The following is a 15,191-nucleotide window of genomic DNA, read 5'->3' as shown; positions in this document are numbered from 1 at the left end:
GTGAAATTTATCAGTTGGATGGATGTTGGTATGAAATATAATATTAGCGGACATTTGTCACATTTGGTGGACATGGCCACATAACTGTATATCAAACATCAAATACACTATTGGTCAAAAGTTTGTGATCTGAAAGATTTTTTTTTATTTTTATGATTTGTCACTAGGGGACATTTGTTGTCATTTTATCAAAAATAGTGCAACATTTCAAATGTTTTTTTTTTTTCTTTTTTTTTTTTTTCCTCATAACTTTATTTTAGAATTTTATATGGTATGATTATTTCATACCTCACTGACTCATACAGTACTCTCCCACAAATATATACAACATACTGTACATAAACTGATTGAAATATTTGCAGTTAAGCAAACTTCTATTGAAAAGACTATACAGGTAGACAGAAACCAAAAGCTCATTCCTGTACTCATACAAGAGGAATGGACGGAGATGAAGGGAATGGGAAAAGGGGGGAATGAAGAGAGGTGAGGAAAGAGAAGAGAAGAGAGGAGTGTTGGGTTTCTGAGTGGCCTGGCGGGCATTATTATCAGCAACCCTGATCTTAATCTGAGCAGAAAAGCAGCCTTCACAGAAACACACACACACTCACATACACATTCATCTTCATTACTTCTCCTGTCACCTTGTCCTGCTCCAGTGCATGCTGGGGTCTGAACGAGACTCAAAACTCAGGATGGTGAGAAAGATGCAAGCGCACATACACTTGCTCCCAGACTAAAAGATATCAGTATCACAGACCCCCCCACTATCAGTGACACCAACACACCATTTGTCCATCTGAGTGCCTGCATGTCATCAGATTTTACCTTAATGTCACTCAGTTCCTCTCTTCCTTTCTCCATACATCATTCTCTACATTATTCACCTCCTCAGACTGACATAAGGTGAAGCTCTTCATCAGGTCGGTAAGAATTCATGCTGCCATAGAACATAGAATAGGTAAAAAATTCAGTATTATAGGTGATTACGTATTGATATGATAGAAAAATCTATAGAAATTCACATGCAATATCATGGGAACCTTTATCATGGAGGTTTTATTCACAATATTGCAAATATACATACATTAATGCAAATATAGGTATGGAAAGACTAAGCCTGTCATACGTTTTGGAGTCGTACTCAAACAAATAAAGCAAATGTAAAACGTAGATTTTGGAAACCATCGCTCATAAAATCACAATTACGTTCAGGGTTTTTGGGGCTTTTAGAATCACACATATGGTTTTGATTTATGCACAATTGATTCTTGACAGTCATTCCATATAATTCAACCTGTTTGATCTGTGGTAATTGTAACTTTTTCTCTCTATTTACCGTAAGTGCATTTAAGGGAGAAGAGGGGCTGTTTAGTATGAGGGCTGCTTCATCTCAAGTCATATTCCCAGAAACATTACATTAGCTTCCTTTAATGTAGTAGGAAAAGTGCGTAAAGTTGCCAGATCTGATGCATAAGTTCCTCTGCACATGTTTGGGGTCGTGAAATACAAAGTGTGGTTTTTCATATAATAGAGTGAAATAGAGAGGTATATGTAGGAGGAGCAGCGTTATGGTTTTACCTATGTTTATAAGATTGCAGACAGAGGAAGGCCAGAGGGAGTGACCACAAAACAGAACATAGAGTCCATTACAAATCCCCCTGAGTCAGCACTCAAGAATGCCTTCAACTGATCTGCCCTGTTACTCTCCGCTCTATCTATTCTGGCATACCCTGTGCTGTCTTTACATCTGTTCACCAAAAGCTTTGCACTCACTGACCATATGAGTTGTTGATGAGTCATTGTTGATGAAAGATATACTGCTGTTTTCAAGTATCATTTCTGCAGTTATTTATGTTGAATTTAATTACGTAAATGTATTTTTCTATCATGACAACTCTCTATTTGTATTTCTATCATGACAAGGCTTGAGCGTGGTGATGGATATAACAATGTTAATGTATTTGGGCTCAGCGGAATAGATTTTCTACACTGCTGCTGAATTGCTGAATTGGTGCTGGTGGTTATTGCTGTTGTTGTAAATTATTGCCACTGCTATACTGCAAGTACTTGAACTTGCTACTTCCTATACATACAATACTGTGCTGTGAGTATTAAAGACATACAACTGCTGCACCAATAGCATATTAACCTGTAGAAGATCTATGCAGGTGGAGCTGGGGAAGTTGGAGGGTTTCAGAGGAACTCTGAAAGTGCGCTGTGAATGGCTGTGCATGCAACATTAACCAATCAGCAGGTGCCATGTAGTTGAGCACTGTGAATATCATCATTTCCTGTAGCATCTACAATTAAATGAGATAACTTGGTATTAATGTGAAAATCTGTCTGAGACCATGAGGGCAAATAATTTTCAATTGTTTCATTATATTGATTATTAGTTTAACATTTTGATTTTAAGGTTGAATAAAAAAATTAGAGTTTTTATTTGTTTGTTTTTAAGTGTTTTATTTGTTTTTATTTGTTTAAACTCAGTTAAATTTAGACTAGATTTATAGGATCCTTTTTTTTTTTTTTTTTTTACAGGATTTAAACATACAGTGCGGGGGAAAACTCTTCAAATTGATCCCAGACTTTGGTACTCCACAGTATCTGTGCAATCACTTAAATGTGTGGTTTTGATATTTGTGTGCATATAATTAGTTTAATGGGGATATATTTCGGTTGTTCATAATAATAAGTCAATAGGTGATAAAACATTCTCTGTAGTGGCAATAGTGTAAATGGAATAATCTTCCCTTTATATTTGGTTGACCCCACCATTTGAGATTTTTTAAACTCAGCTGAAAGCAGTTTGTCACCCTTGCATTTGAATTGAGGGAAAGTTGAGTGGTTGAGACATTTGATCTGACTTTAATTGTGCTTTGAATATGCAGGTATTTTTAGAGTTTAAAACATTTGTAAGTGTATTGTAGTCTTGTGATTTTACTAATTGTGAAACACCTTATGTTGCTTTCAAGTTGGGTTATGATATTGTATATGATGTTATTATGATATATTGATTATCTCATTACATGTATGAGTGAGTACTGAGTCTGCTTGCTGGCTTGAGGATCTCTGAGTCAAATGCATGGGATTCCAGTCCTCTGAATGGTATGAGTGTGCAAGAGTGAGACAGAGAGCAGACAGATAGAGGGCTGGGGTATAATTCAGGTGCCCTTTGAAGTTGCTTAGTGACTATGAGTTTAAATGTACCGATGCTCTCTGAACACACTTCACAAAATTTGGTTCCAGTGATTATGGGGTCAGGGATAAAATATTCAAATACAGACACTCAAAAACCACCTTTCCTTTCCTTTTTACTTACTGTTACTCCAGTCATACTGGATCATTGAATCATTGTGTTGTAACGAGAGAGTCGCTTCGACTGGAAACCTGAACCAGTAGGTTGAACAGCAAACAGCCCCAATCAGATCAGTCCAGTTCACAAATGGATCATTGGCTGTGATTTGCTAACTGAAACAAACCTTTGTCAAGCAAGACACCAATTTAACATGAAAACAAGACTGTGAGGAATAAAAAACCATTTTGTCAGCTGAACAATCATTAGTAAAATTAGTATGTTCCAAATATTATGAAACATTCTGAAATGAACATTCATTTTATGAATGGGTCATGATTTCCTCCATTTAAAACGAGGAACTTTTTTAACGTGAGCAAATGAATATAAACAATTTCTCTCAACAATTAGAGACAACCTCATCATCTGACAACAGGTTAAAGAAGTAGCCTAAATGCCGTGAAACGTCCATTCTTTATTTCTCAAAACCAATAGAATAGAATGAATCATTCAGTAGAATCAGAACCAGAATTGTTAAATTCCTACGTTTTTCATCGCATTACTCATAAACCAATGCGCATACAAAACACGTAGACATACGCACGCATACAAACACACACACACACACACACACTCAAGTATTGTAACAGCCGAGTTCTTCTCTTTTGCTCCCTGGTTTGTTTGACATTTTTCTCATCCTCATCTCAGAGCTGACATCATCGAACCCCCCTCACCCCCGATGAGAGTTGTCCACTGGCAAGGACACCCCATCCAAAATAAACAGGCATGCCAGGGACACCTTAATGGCACTCTGTCTCACAGCGCTTCTCTTTTGCTCTTGAATCACATTTCTCAAAAATGTTTAAACTGTAGGCGTTTACTCAGCCATAAACAGACTCCTAATGTGTTTACATAGCCATATATTCTGCCCATCTACAGCTGTTAGAGAGAGATGGCATGTGAAGGGGAGAAAGCGACGGAGAGAGTGTGGCAAATGACTGGCGGAGATGTCAAGAGAATGAGATTTAAACACTTGTGCATCTCTCACACAGGTGTGGAGACCTGCCTTTATGTCTGTGCTTCCAATGTAAGAGTTTTCTCTAAATATTGAGAGCATAATAGAGTGAGAGAAAACGGAGAGAGTGATGTTTGTGCATGTTTGAAAGTCTTAGTAAACATTTCAATAAACACATTCCCACTCAGCTAGAGCAAACAACAGCACATCACATCACATTACAGGGATATGCAACATCACCACAAATCGCTGTCAATAATCGTTCTCACTCTCTCTTTCTTGACACCCACAGAAAATTTAATCATCTTTTTAATATCACAGATTTTTCAGAGAGAGCGAGAGATTTTTCAGAGATTCCCCAACATACCAAGGTCTGAAATAAAAGTCACAGTGTGAACCAAAATTTCCCATCAAATTCTTCTAAGACCAAGTCAACAATTGACTCATTTGTTTTTGTTCTTTAATTCCCTTCTAAGAGAAACATCTGAGGCAAAGTTGATATTGAAAATACCCGAGAACATAGTAAATCCTCTTGAGCTATGAGAGAGTGAACTCTGTGCAAAAAAGAGTCTAGCATTTTTGTTTCTTCCCTGAAATGATTTTCTCTTTGATTCATTCATTTGTTCCTTTTCCAGTGCTCTTTCAGAAAAAGATTTCATACATTTTTTTAATTGCACTTTTTCAGCAACCAACACTTCCAGTATTTACAAGATACACCGTATAAGACAGAGACAAAGTGTGTGAAGGAGAACAGCACATTTACTCTTTGAAGACCAGTGTTGTTATTATTGACTAAAAATAAAAATGTATAAATATAATGTATATATATATATTGGTAGTTAAGGTAAAGATTAAATACACACACACACAAACACACATTAAGGGGAAAAAAGCTAGAATTAAAAACAAAAATGTTGAAAATAGATGAAATAATAAGTATATTTATATAAGTAAATAATACATTTAGGTTGAAGTATAACTAACACACAAACTATTCATATTTAGATGCTGTTTATTTGTTATATGCATCTCATACAAACAAGTAAATCTTGTATTACTCATATTGATCTAGATACAAAGCAAACATTCTTTCCATTCAATTAATCTAATTTGTAAGTTTTTATGGCTCATCAGGGTCTCTGCTGTCTGATATTGTAAGTTTTTGTGTATTTTGTGCATATAAAAAGCCATAAAATGATCATAAAATGTCAGATGTCACTAATGGATGACTTTACCTTTACAATAGTCCAAGTCGTTTACTCAAAACACCATCACCACCTACCATGCACACACACACACACACACACACATAAACATCCCTACACACACCTGAACATGCTGATAGTGCTCTTCCCTCTAAAACACCAGCAGCAAAAACAAACACTGCAGGGTGTTGTGATGCTTTACCGTCAAACAAACCTGACCTTCTGTCCCCCTCCTCTGTCTCTGTGTTGCTGTCTGGGTTTCGAGGAATGATAGCCCCTGCTTGAGGGATTTTTCACTGTCCTCACTGTGTGTGTGTTAGTGCTGAAGCCTCAGTTCAGTCGTAACCAGAATTCCTCTGTGGAGATGAATCTAGCAGTCCAGTCTAATTGGTTGTGACACAGCTCGACTAATAGTTATTCCCATCACATTTAAAGCCACAAAGTAATGTCTGCCATTCCACAAGAAGATCTTTTATAAGCTGTGCTTGATCCGCTAAAGCGCAGAACACTTCATCTGGATAACTGAATGTCTCCATACACTGTTTGTCTCTGTGTTAAATAAAATAGAAAATAAAGCCTTCTGGCAAAGAAGGGGCATCTTGTTGGTGCAACTGGGACCATCTCAACCTCTTTAGGTTCAAACAGAGACAGAACGAGACAGAGAGAAGGATAGTGAGACAAAGAAACACTCTGCTTTACATCAACACAACTGAACAGGCTGAAAACATTTCAAACAAATAATACAATGCAAAAAATCCTGCAAAAATTATACTTTTAGTGAGGGATATGCTGAAACATATGAAAAATCAACCGATGCAAAATAAAATCTTAAAATCTTTTCTTTTCTTTTTTTATTGTGAATGGTGTTTATATATATATATATATATATATATATATATATATATATATATATATATATATATATATATATATATATATATTTAATTATCATTCCTGCTCACCTGGCGAAAAAAGTTGGGCACATACACACACACACACACACAGTTTATAATTTTTCTATTTGGTTGACCAATGATGTTTAAAAGAGGAAACCTGTTTGAAAACAGTCATAATTTAGCTGATAATCACACAGAAAAATAGGCAGCAAAATCCACCGACTCTTCTGCTGTGAAATAACAAAAGCTTCTCAGTTACAGCACATGCGTGTGGTTTGGAAGAGGTCTGTGCGTGTTTGATTGGATCACAGAAGGGCTAATACCTCCACATATCCCTCCACATCAAAGCGAGAGGCCTTAACAACTGTCACATCACATCAGTGCCGTCCCAAGTATGTGTGTGAGGCAGAATTTATCAGGGCAAAGCAGGATCAAAGGGAGGTAAGGTTACCACACACACAGGTCGTGGGAACACACCTCGCTTCCTCACCGCACACACAAGATTTTTTTACTGCAAAGTTCAGTGAGAGGGAGGTAAATACCAGAGACAAATGCAAGAAATATAAACCAATAGACACTAATGTTGGTTATGATCAAAGAGATGACACATTAGTGATGGATGACTTTCTCTCTCGCTTCTTTCGTCCCTCACTACCCCTATTTTGCTGTGTTGTGATGATAAGGCTTTCAAGAGCTCACACACACACATTTGTTCCAGTTATTGTTTTGCCGTGTTCAACTTATGAGACTATCCACAGCACACTATTAGGCTATAAAAAACATTCCTCCCTGTGTCCTTTCGCTCTTTTTCTCTGTTGAGACATCATACGTCCGTGTTTGAAAACTGTTTGAAAGTTTGTGGAAAGAATTTGCAAGTCTGGACGTAATGTTTGCCTTTGCTTTGTTTAATTCTAAATAGTAGTTTGAAATATTGTATATTTAATAGGAATGGTGCTATAAGCAAGAAACCTAAAAGATCCAGGCTCTGACAGAAGATATGAGAGAAGAGGAGGGAAAGGGGGAAATTTAGGGGCCTAAAGGCTCCTCTGTGGTGCACTTCTCTCCAGGCAAGCGCATTTAGTTCCAGGGCGTTAAAGTGAAGTTCGATGGCTCATCCTCTTCCTGAGATCCTCTTCCTTTCATAATGTCCTGCTTGCATTTATATGTACATTGCTTTTATTTGACTCTTAAAGTCACTTACAAAATGTGCGTGCATTGTGCAACTACTTCAGCAAATGGAAATGTTAATAGAAAATACCTCATTTTTAATTTAGCTCTCCTTGAATAAGTGAATTTTGAAGATCTGTGTCAGATTCTTGAGAATAAAACAGGCCCCAGATGTGAATGCTGTTGTCTTGGCTTGCAGCGATTTCACCTTTATGGTTTTAGATGTGAATGTGCTTCTCACAGATATTTGGCAGAGTAATCGCGCCCTCTACTGCTCAATAAAGTTTTACATATAAACATCCAACAGCAGATCAAATGTAAGAGAAATGCTGCTCTCTGTAGGACAGCAGAAGAATCACAGAAAGGATATGTCAATTATCTTGTTGAACATTTATTTTAAAGTAATTACTATTTTGGCTAACATTACTGGAGCCCTATTATAACATGTACCTATGAAACCATTTACAAATTTGACAAAACCTATTTTTTTAGGGCATCCACTTTTCTTTTTTTCTTTATTGTTATTATTATTATTCAAATGCAGAAAGCATTTAGTTCGGTTTAAGTGGGTTATTAGGGTTAGGTTATGGTATCTATGTACCGTGGTGTGTGTGTGTGTGTGTGTGTGTGTGTGTGTAAGCTTGGATGGAAATTAAAACTGTATAGGCTACCTCAGATTTTAAAGAGCTCAGGAAATGTATATTTCAGACTGTAGATTTAGTGCATTTAGCATGACATACAGTTTTTTAGTATTATTATTTTGTTACTTTTTGGAAATACATTTTTCACAAGAAAAATAATAAGAAGATGTGTTTAGATCAACTTCTTTTTTTAAAGAATCTGCTGAGTGAATTATTCAGTGCCAAAACCACATTAACCTGTCGCCACCTCCTGGCATAAGAATATAACTTACAGACAGGACCACTACTCGAATCATTTAATTAATCTTTTTATGAACTGATGCAAAAGATTCGAGTCATCGCTGTCAATCAAAATCCCCATTAGAAAGTGTACCTGGAAGTCGTGGGATGGGGAGTATATCCTCTCCGCGAGCTTACTGTCAGAGGCGGGAGAGGAGAGCAGGAGCTGCGTGAGGCGGTGGCTCGCACTCCGTTTTGCCCTATTATGGTCACGAGCGTGACAGCGCGCGCTACCCAGCATGCGCCGCGGGGTGAGGCTCCGCCACAGCCAAGATGACCGACTTTGAGGAGCCGCTCTCAGACGAGGAGAAGGTAAAAATAAAACATTACATTAACTTTTACAAACCGCCCAAGTACACACGCTCGTACGTCTTTATATTGAAACCCTCCGCGTGCAGAAGGATGAATAACTGGTTCCCGGAAGGAGCGCGAGGTTGCCTAGCCGGTTAACTGTTAGCCGTGTGCTAATCTGTGAGGAAGTGAAATCGCAGCTTTGCACTCCCGTAAAACACAGAGACCTGGCTTTATAACAACGGTACACCGAATAACAAGCAGTGTTTTAGTAGGAAACACGCAGTCCGTTAAAGCCGCAGTGGCCGTGTTGTTTTGAGTTGAAGTGTTGTGAGCGTCAGCTGTTAGCAGATAACGTAACATTAGCTGTCAAAGTGAGCTCAGAAATAGATCACAGCAGATCCACCCACTCCGAACCGAGCCGAAGAACTTTAACGGGCCGTGCTCCGGTAGAATTACACATTTGTGGGACAGCAGATGCCAGCTCCGCCTGACACGACAGCTATCTGAGCCTCGGCCGGATGAAGTTACGATCGCAGGAGCGGCTGTGTTTGGAGGTGGAAGTCTGCAGTCTACGCTGGTTTAAGGAGATAGTTTAGTCAAATTGAGAATACTGTCGTCATTTACACACCCCAGTGTTGTTTCTGCAGTGAAGCAAAAATGAGATGTTAGGAAGAATGTTTGCGAAGTACTGTTTCGTTTATCGTTGGCTTTTAATTGCATCTTTCTATATTTTGAATCTGAAGCACAAGACTGTAATTAACATGGTCTGTCACTGACATTAGTCTCGAGCTTTATATGGAGCAGACTGGTGGATTCTGATTTATTTGTGCCGTTTCGTTCAGTCCCCGTCATCATCTGTCCCTTTTCTAAAAGCTGCATTCAACTGCCACGTATTTTCTTCCCCTTTAATTACATGTGAGCATTTTCTGCATACTGTCAGAGCTTTGCGTTGCAGGCTCAGCTGACTTCCCCAGCCAGGCCACTGGAGATGCTCATTAGGCAGATTACCAGATGCTTCTCTTTATGTTAATCTCTTTCCTTTCATATTTATTAAACTGGTTTTGTTGGACAAAAATATGTGCTTGACAGCTTCTTTTGGTGGGTTTAAATGACATTAGCTGTATGAAAATTAATGGTATCCAGTGTTGTTTTAAATGTATTTTTATTTTACAGTGAAATATTAAAACAGTGATATTGTATCTTATTTTAATTAATATAGTTTTTTTAAATAATAATTGTTATTATATCCATCCATTTTCCACCACTGTGTACAGGGTCACAGTGGCAGCAGGCTGAGTAAGGAAACAAATGTCTTTTTCCCTGGTCACCTCCTCCATCTTATCCTGGGGTATCCCAAAGTGTTCCCAGGACATCCGAGAGATCTGATCCCTCCAGTCACTTATACTGTTATATAATAATCTTCATATATATTCACAAATATTTTGAATCTCAAATATTAACAATTTAAGTACTTAAAATAGTTTTGGGTAAAATACTTTTTTTGGATGAACTATCAGTTTAACAGAGCACGGCAGATCTGACGTGGAATAGTCCTGGTCTGATACATAAAGGTTGAGAGGATATTTGAGGACCGGAACAAGCTGTTTGAGATGTTTTTGGGTTTTTAGTAGTGTGGTGATGTGGTTTTAAAAGGTGCACACGTAACTTGTGTGTATTGTTGAGAACTCAGAGGTGTGTGTTCTTGAAGTGTTACAGGCCAGAGTCTGTGTAAATGGGGTAACTTGATCTCTAGAGTCACCTGCTGGAAACTGGCTGTGATTCAGTAGTGCTGAAGCCATAGTGTTTTAGTGAGGCAAATATGTGCCCACTCATAATTTATTATGTTATATCTGCAGGTCCGCATCGCAGCTAACTTTGTGACCCACGCTCCCCCTGGAGAATTCAATGAAGTGTTCAATGGTGAGTGTCATTTTTCATTAAGCTTCAAAGGGCACCTATTATGCCCCTTTTTACAAGGAGTAATATTGGTGTTGGGTGCTCCCAGAAGGTGTCTGTGCAGTTTCAGCCCAAAATACCCTGCAGAATATTTATTATAAGAGCTGGAAGATCTACATTTTTGGGTGTGTTTAAAAATAGAGCTGTTTTCGAGTGTATCGGTTTAAATGCAAATGAGATGCATATATTAATTTTTGTTTTGGACAAAGATGCAATAACATTTTTATTGTTACATATAATTCTATAATATATAATAAATGCTGTTCTTTTGAAATGGAAAAAAAAAGAATAATGATTTCTACAGAAATATTAAGCAGAAAAACTGTCTGATTTCTAAAGGATGGTGTAATACTGAAGACTGGATAAATGGCTGCTGAAAATTCAGCATTGCCTTCATAGGAATAAACTACATTTTAAAATGTTTTAAATAAGAAAACTTGCGGTGATATTTCATAGTATTGCAGATTTGACTGTATTTTTGATTAAATAAATTCAGCCTTGGTGAGCATAAGAGCATATTTTTCTTTGAAAAAATGGAACTGGCCCCAAGCTTGTGTACAGTTTCTTGTTCTCACTCAATCTTTCTCTTACAAACTTGTGCTAGTCACAAGAAGAGATTTGATTCTTCTTTGCTCCTGCTTCACAAATGGATAGCTCTCTCGCAGTTTCATTGGCGGTGCCCCATTGCTGCTCATCAAAAACACCTGATTTCAATTTTATATTATATCAGACTTTTGTTTAGGTTTGTGACTGATTTTTTTTAATGATTGTGTGTTTTTTTGTAGATGTGCGACTTCTCCTCAACAATGACAACCTCCTCCGGGAAGGGGCAGCACAGTAAGTATACAGATCTTGTTTGTCACGTTATGTCTAGATGCATCTGTGTGTAGTTGAAAGTTTGTTTTCCTAAGAACGATTCACGTTGCATTCTTCTGTTCTGTCTCACAGTGCCTTTGCTCAGTATAACATGGATCAGTTCACTCCTGTCAAACTGGATGGTAGTGAGGAGTCGGTAAGTTAACGTTTTGAAGTCTCACAGATGTAGTAATATCAGTAGGTTTTGGAAATGTATATGTACGTTTAGTTCCTGTGCTGCCATGATACTCTGTGTTAGTTTTGAACAGAGAGCACACTATTGACATTATTTATTCAAGCTGGTTGTAAACTGCTCTCTGGAGATCTTTGTGTGCTTTGTGAGTGATTAGGACAGGCATGAGCATTGGACTGTGAGTGCTTGCTGCTGCAGATCTGTGTTTGATTAGTTTTGTCTAAAGAGGAAGGGACTTCCTGTTCCTGCAGGTTCTGATCACTGAGCATGGAGATCTGGGTCAGGGACGGTACTTCGACCCACGGAAGCGGGTGTCATTCCGTTTCGATCACCTGCGAAAGGAAGCAAGCGATCCTCAGCCCTATGAGGGAGAGACTGCCCTCCGGTCCTGGAGGGACGCCTGTGATGAAGCGCTCAGTGCTTATGTTAAAGAGCACTATCCCACTGGAGTCTGCACGGTACTCAGTTTTCCTATGGGAAACTCAACAGAAGTTTCTCTTACTGTTAGCACTTGCTGCAGCCATTGTTTGTGAAGTCATGTGCACTGATGTTTGTGCCGCAGGTGTATGGGAAGACTGTTGATGGACAGCAAACAATTATTGCTTGTATTGAGGGTCATCAGTTCCAGCCCAAAAACTTTTGGTGAGTAATGTTCAGTGCTTTATCTCTTTATACCCAGCTCTCTGGAATACTTGTATAATGTTGCTAAACTATATAATTGACCTTTTGTCCCAGGCAACTGATTTCCCACAGAACTTTGCCATTTTCATTATAATTTAAATCAGCATTTCTGGCACATTTAGGTTTTAACACAACATTTGGAATTGATAAGATTTAAATGTAAAAAAAAAAGTGTAATTTAAAAATTTAAATGTTTTTTGAAAAGTCTCTTATGCTCTCCAAGGCTCCATTTAGTTTATCAAAATACAGTAATATTTTACATATAACAATTATTATTTACAATTTAATTACAAATATTATTAACTGTTTTCTATTTGAACATATTTTTACATGTAATTTGTTCCGGTGATGGCAAATCTGAATTATCAGCAGCCATTATTTCGGTCTTCAGTGTCACATTTAATATTTTTATGAAAATGTCTTTTTTTTTTTTTTTCAGGATTCTTTTTTTATTAGAAAATTGTGTGTAATATAAATAATTGTATAGTCTTTACAACAAAAGTCTTTAGTGCTGTTTTTTTCCCCCCTAAATATATAACCACTGACCCTGAGTCTTTAAATGGTAGTGTATTTGTTAAATCGTAAGCCTTATGTACAGCCAGCTGTCATTTTTGGACCTCTTAAAGGTGATGAAAAACTGATTTAGTCTTGCCATGTTTTATTTTGCAGTTATAATTAGGTGACTGTATATCACTTATCAAGTTAGAGCTACATTTTTGACACGTTCCTTAATTTGGTTAGTCTGAAATCTTTGTGTGAGTCTCTGCAGTCTTCATTAGAATTGTCCAGTTCATTGTCTGGAGTCTGATTCTGTAGTAAGACTAAATCTGATTGTACTCTGACTCTGATGATTGTCTCTCGTCAGGAATGGCCGGTGCAGGTCAGAGTGGAAGTTCACTGTTAGTCAGTCATCAGCTCAGGTGGTGGGAGTGTTGAAGATCCAGGTGAGAGCTGACAGATTAGCATAGTGGGCATGAGGAAAAAAACTGTCATTTGTAAAGTGTTACATAATTGGTTTTCCTACAGGTACATTATTATGAGGATGGTAATGTACAACTGGTGAGCCATAAAGAGGTGGAGGAATCCATTGTAGTGAATGTGAGTAAAAAAAAAAAAGAGATGTATTCACATAAACATTAACCAAAGGTAAGAGTTTAGTGAAGTGAATTCCTGCCCTTTTCTCTCTAGAATGAAACCCAGACTGCCAAGGAGTTTGTAAAAATCATTGAAAATGCTGAAAACGATTACCAGGTAGAAATGTGTAAATTTGAATTAAGATGAATATTAAATATTTCATATGATCGTGCATCCCTAATTTTGATGATCAGCATTCAGTAACATTTGTGCTGTTTAAATGTTTCCCTCCAGACGGCCATCAGTGAGAACTACCAGACAATGTCAGACACCACCTTCAAAGCTCTCCGCAGACAGCTGCCCGTCACTCGCACCAAGATCGACTGGAACAAGATCCTCAGCTACAAGATCGGCAAAGAGATGCAAAACGCTTAGAAACCCACCCGGTTCCTCTTCCTTCTGTTCAAGTGCGGAGCCGGCGCTCATAACACCTCACGGCGTTCGCTCAGCATGAAGAAGTCTCCCAAAAATGAAAAAAAATAAATAAATAAAAAAAGTCAAAAACTTTTTCTGTTTAAAAGAGGATGTGATTCCATTCAGCCTTCTGCCATTAATAGACTTGGATGGGTCTCAGCTGTGGATGAGGTTCAAATGAGAACTTGGAGGAAATCGTGGATCTAAATTATCTGCAATAGTCGCTTTTCTCTCATTTACCTGCTCGCAAGTCCCTCAAAGAGTTTGTATTGTTTTGATTTTTGTCTTTTTTGTGAACTGTGACAGCTGCAATGCTCATGCAAACGGTTTTTGTGTTTCAAAACGGTGGATAAGTAATGCCTCACTCACTGTTTCTCCAAACCCCAATCAGACGACACTCCCACCTTCCTCCTCCTCCGCCTACTGACAACCTGGAGAGATGAGATGTCCTGCTGTCCTGTTCTCAACTGTCCAGGCTGTAACAGGCAATGCATGAGGTCAGGCGAGGAGAGGAGGGGAATGGGCTCTGTGTCTGGGTTTGGAGTGGCCATCTGTCTTAACTGCTCCCACCGTATATTTGTCTGACTCACAGTATGCTAAACTAAAATGATTGAATAACCCAAAAAGACGGAATAAATAAATGTATGGATAACCCTCTTTGGTAGCAAATGCATCCAAATGAAGTCTTGATTGTTACATTATTACACCAGATGAATTTTCTTCACATGTAGAGGTTTAGACTGTCTGTTACAGGTACTTGTGATGCATTTAGGGTATCCACAGTCTGCAACAAATCCGCAACTCACAAATTAAATCTGAGTCTCTCTCTTGTCCAGAGGAGTACTGAGGGCTCCATCAGTGTTGCGTTTGCATGTTTCTGCTACACTGCTTTCACGTTAACCTTGTTTGTCTTGACTGTTCCATCCATCAAAGATCCTCTGTGAAATACACCCATCCTGTAAGACTGGCATATTCTCTGTCTCATAACCTTTATTTTTTCAGATTTTAAATCATGCAAACATGTCTGTTCACAGTAAATGGCACCAAAATGACTAAATGGTTACTTCTGAGCCTTTATTGTGTTTGGGCCTGATATCTATACAGATTTATTCCTAGTGATGTTTAAGGGTGAGGACTAGTCAAAATATCAAATGCATAGAGAAAAA

At 38.0% G+C, this 15,191-nt stretch overlaps 1 protein-coding gene across 1 annotated transcript; it reads left to right on the top strand.

Annotated features, from left to right (window-relative positions):
- Positions 1-8,676: 8,676 nt before the first annotated feature.
- LOC113107758 (F-actin-capping protein subunit alpha-1-like) lies at positions 8,677-15,047 on the top strand. Its single transcript, XM_026270457.1, has 10 exons — positions 8,677-8,810; positions 10,649-10,712; positions 11,534-11,585; positions 11,697-11,760; positions 12,048-12,254; positions 12,359-12,438; positions 13,343-13,421; positions 13,504-13,575; positions 13,666-13,728; positions 13,846-15,047. The coding sequence occupies exons 1-10, from the start codon at positions 8,772-8,774 to the stop codon at positions 13,984-13,986; spliced, it is 861 nt and encodes a 286-aa protein (XP_026126242.1). The 5' UTR covers positions 8,677-8,771; the 3' UTR covers positions 13,987-15,047.
- The last annotated feature ends 144 nt before the right edge of the window (positions 15,048-15,191 follow it).

This window comes from Carassius auratus, chromosome 8 (assembly GCF_003368295.1).
Source record: "Carassius auratus strain Wakin chromosome 8, ASM336829v1, whole genome shotgun sequence".
In the NCBI taxonomy this organism is placed as follows: Eukaryota; Metazoa; Chordata; class Actinopteri; order Cypriniformes; family Cyprinidae; genus Carassius; species Carassius auratus.
The sequence above is the reverse complement of the archived record's forward strand: the minus strand, read 5'-3'. Positions and strand labels throughout refer to the sequence as shown.